The sequence below is a fragment of the Gavialis gangeticus genome, unplaced genomic scaffold (genome assembly GCF_001723915.1).
Source record: "Gavialis gangeticus isolate Ggan-Ray unplaced genomic scaffold, GavGan_comp1, whole genome shotgun sequence".
NCBI classification, from domain to species: Eukaryota; Metazoa; Chordata; order Crocodylia; family Gavialidae; genus Gavialis; species Gavialis gangeticus.
This window is the reverse complement of record NW_017729012.1, coordinates 10767961-10771213: the sequence shown is the minus strand read 5'-3', so window position 1 is coordinate 10771213 and position 3253 is coordinate 10767961. Positions and strand designations below refer to the sequence as shown.

Here is a 3253-nt window from a genome sequence, read left to right as displayed (position 1 = left end):
CGAGAGCAGCCGGGGGGGCCGTTATCAGATGAAAAGGCAGCAGGTGCAGAGGGGAAAAGCCCCCCGAACCCAGCCCAGCCCCTTCCTCCGAGACCCACACGGCCCCAGCTGCAGCAGCAAGGGGGTGGCCACAGGGTGCAGCCCAGGGGGTTGTGGAGGAAGGGGGGGATTTGGCAGGAACCCAAGGAGCAAGACCCCCGAGCAGCCCCTGAGCCAGAGTCCAGTCCCAGGCGGGGCTGAGCCCCGTTATTGCAGCCTGCCTGGCGCGGGGGAGCGGGGCCGGAGGGGCAGGGCAGGACGGGAGCTCTCAAGAGGGACCTTTTCCAGCCTGCAGGGATCCCGGCCGCGGCCAGGGGCCAGATGCAGCACTTCCCACGCAAGGCGCTTGCTGAGGGGCTGCGGCCGGGCGCCCCTGGGCTCTGCTGCCCAGGAGGGGCGAGGGCCGGCGCAGCGCTGCCCGGGGTCCGTCTTCCCCCAGCTCCACACAGAGCACGCCTGAGGCCGTGGACGTGCCGGGGGCCGTGCCGGGGCCTGCCCTCCCGGGAGGGCTACGCAGAGGCGTCGGCGGGCGGGCCCTCGGCGTCGCTGTCGCTCAGGTAGCTCCGGGAGCAGGCCCGGGGCCTGGCCGTGCTCTCGAAGGCGTCTCGCTCCTCGTCCGACTTGTCGTAGCCAAAGGGTCTCCGGGAGCCGGGGGGGCTGCATGGAGAAACACACGGTCAGCCAGTGCCCGGAGCTGGGAGCGTAGCGTGGTGCAGCGGGCCTGGCCCTCCATCCACACCCTCCCCAGCTCCAGATCTCCCTGCTGCCCAGGACACCATGCTGCAAAGGGCTCTCTCGGGCCAGCACCGGGTCGGCACCTGCTACCCCGCCACGGGGCAAGAGTGCCCCTCGCCAGGCCCTCACCGCCCGTGGGGGTCGGCTCCTGGCACCAGCGAGCTGCATGCGGAGAAGCTGCCCAAGGCACGAGGTGCCGTGGCCGGGCTGTGCCACGCACTGGAACGGAGGCATTTGGGACGCCATCTGCACAGACACCTGCGTGCCAAGGTCGCTGCCCGCAAGTGCCCATGCTCTCAAATACCCTTTGCAAACTCAAATGCAGCCACAGATTCGTCCGCGCCAGGCCAACACCCCGTCGAGCTGCAGGGAACAGGGCTTGTGCCTCCGACTTCCATCACCCAGGCACGGGCTCGCACCCGCACCCGCACCCCCTTCATCACTGGCCTCAGGCGAGGTCCCACAGACCCAGAGCAGCTTCCCCGTGCCGGTCCCACTCCACGTAACTGATGCCCGCCTGCCCCCGGTGCTGATGGAAACCCGAGCCCCAGGCAAGACCGGCTCTGCTCCGGCAACGCACAGCCTGCCCGGCGTCCAGGGAGCCAGGCTGCAGCTGCGGCTGGAGCAGGAGCAGGAGCAGCTCAGCCGGCAGCCGCCCTGCAGCGCACCAAAGGCTTTCCCAGGCAGCGATCAAAGCCACACCGCCAACACGCCTGCCTGGGGCACGGCCCGGAGGCGACCACCCACGCCCCGGCCTCGGCGCCTCTCCTCGCAGCGCCGAGCTGCTGCAAGCCACCGGGCAGAGCCCCAGCACTTCCCTTGCGACCAACTCTGCCGCCCTGTGTTACACACACGCGCGCACACACACACACACACACACTGCAACGGGTGCGTGTTAGTAACTCCAATGCACATGCGAGGGGCCGGCCCCACCGCCAGCCTCTGCTAGGGGTGCCCTAAATCTCCCAGGGAGCACGCAAGGAACTAGGGCCAAGGGAATAATCCTGCTGGCAGGACACACAGCGAGGTGTGGGGCATCTCCTGCCACTCCCAGGCAGCTCGCACCTCGCTGCGGCCTCTCCGATGCAGCTGATCCCTGCCTCCACCGGGAGCGGGCCGCTAGCTTCACCAGAAAGAAATCCAGCTGCATCCTTAGCAGCCCCTGAAAGGCCGGGCGGGGATAAGCATGTCTCAGTGTCCCGTGCCCCACAGCCGCTAATCCCCGCCCGGCAGACAGGAAACAGCTGGCAGCCCTTTGTGCATCGTCGCCTTGAGCTCCCACATCTCAGCCCCCTTGTCTGCACCCCCAGGCCCAGAGGGACAAGAGCAGCCGCGGCCGAGGATGCCAGGGGAGCTGGTGGAAGGTCTGCTCTGGGCTGGAGAGCCCGGCAAGTGCGGCTCAGGCATGGCACAGCTCATTAGCTGCAGGCAGTCTTCCCTCTCCCCGGAGCCGGAGGGTGGATCAAGGTCCCCATGCCCGGTGCGAGTGCGGACCTGCCCGCTCAGCGGCTCCTGCCCCCGGATGGCCCGGAGCAGACCGGGCAGGCCAGAGGGGCATGCAGTGGAGGGGCGAGGGTGGATTAGGGGTGGCACGGAGAGGGAGGGGCGTTAGTGGCACGCGCTCATGCTGCGCGGCACAGCACGGCACTCTGCAGGGCACCTGCTCAGTCGCTCTCGGGCCGGTACAGGTACTTCATCATGAGGCTGTCCACCTGCTTGCGCCGCTGCTTCTCCTCCTTCTTCCGCTGCTTGCTCGACTTCTCGGTGCCCTCCCCGCCCGAGCCGGGGTCCTTCTTCCTGGGGCCCTTCTTGACGCTGGAGCTGCTGCGGTAGGAGACGGTGGAGCCAGAAGAGGTGTCAGAGGACGACCCTGAGCCCGACGACGGCTGCTTTTTCTTGCCCTTCTTCTTGGCCTTCTTGCCGTGCTTCTTGGAGCTCTTCTTCTTCCGCTCCGGGGAAGAGGAGGTGTCTTCGGAGCTGCTGCTGCTGGTGCTGCTCCGCCGGCTCCGGCTGCTGCGGGGCCTGGAGAAGTCCAGGGCAGAGGCCGAGCGGCGCAGGCTGCCGGCGGCGCGCTCCGTGCCCTCGGCCTGCGCCGCGCTCCGGCTGCTCCGCATACTCCTGGTGTCGTCCTCGTCCGAGTCCGGGTCCAGGCTGGAGCGCTTGAACTTGACGGGCTTGTAGCTGAGCACCTCGTTGATGGCAGCCTCCAGGTCGGGGTCCAGGTAGGTGCGGTGGCCGACGGGCCGGATGTCTGCGTCGCCCAGCGGCAGCTCGTCAGAGGCGGCGGTGCGGGGCCGCGGGGGCACGGAGAAGCTGCGCCCGAGCGAGGGCTGGCTGTACAGCGAGCGGGACTCGCTCGGCGCCACGCTGGACACCTCCTCCCACTCGTCCAAGCGGCTCCGGGCCAGGGAGAGCCTGGAGTCCGCGCGGCTCCCCGCGCGAGCCGGCTCCAGCCCCAGCTCCGAGCGGCGGCTCAGCG

General features: G+C 69.1%; 1 protein-coding gene across 1 annotated transcript in view; it reads right to left on the bottom strand.

Annotated features, from left to right (window-relative positions):
• Nucleotides 1-6: 6 nt before the first annotated feature.
• Nucleotides 7-3253, bottom strand: part of MYO18A (myosin XVIIIA) — a 46560-nt gene continuing 43313 nt past the window's right edge. The window contains exon 43 of the mRNA XM_019510967.1: nucleotides 7-696. Coding sequence (XP_019366512.1) covers nucleotides 549-696 — 148 coding nt within the window. The 3' untranslated portion in view covers nucleotides 7-548. The remainder of the gene's footprint in view (nucleotides 697-3253) is intronic.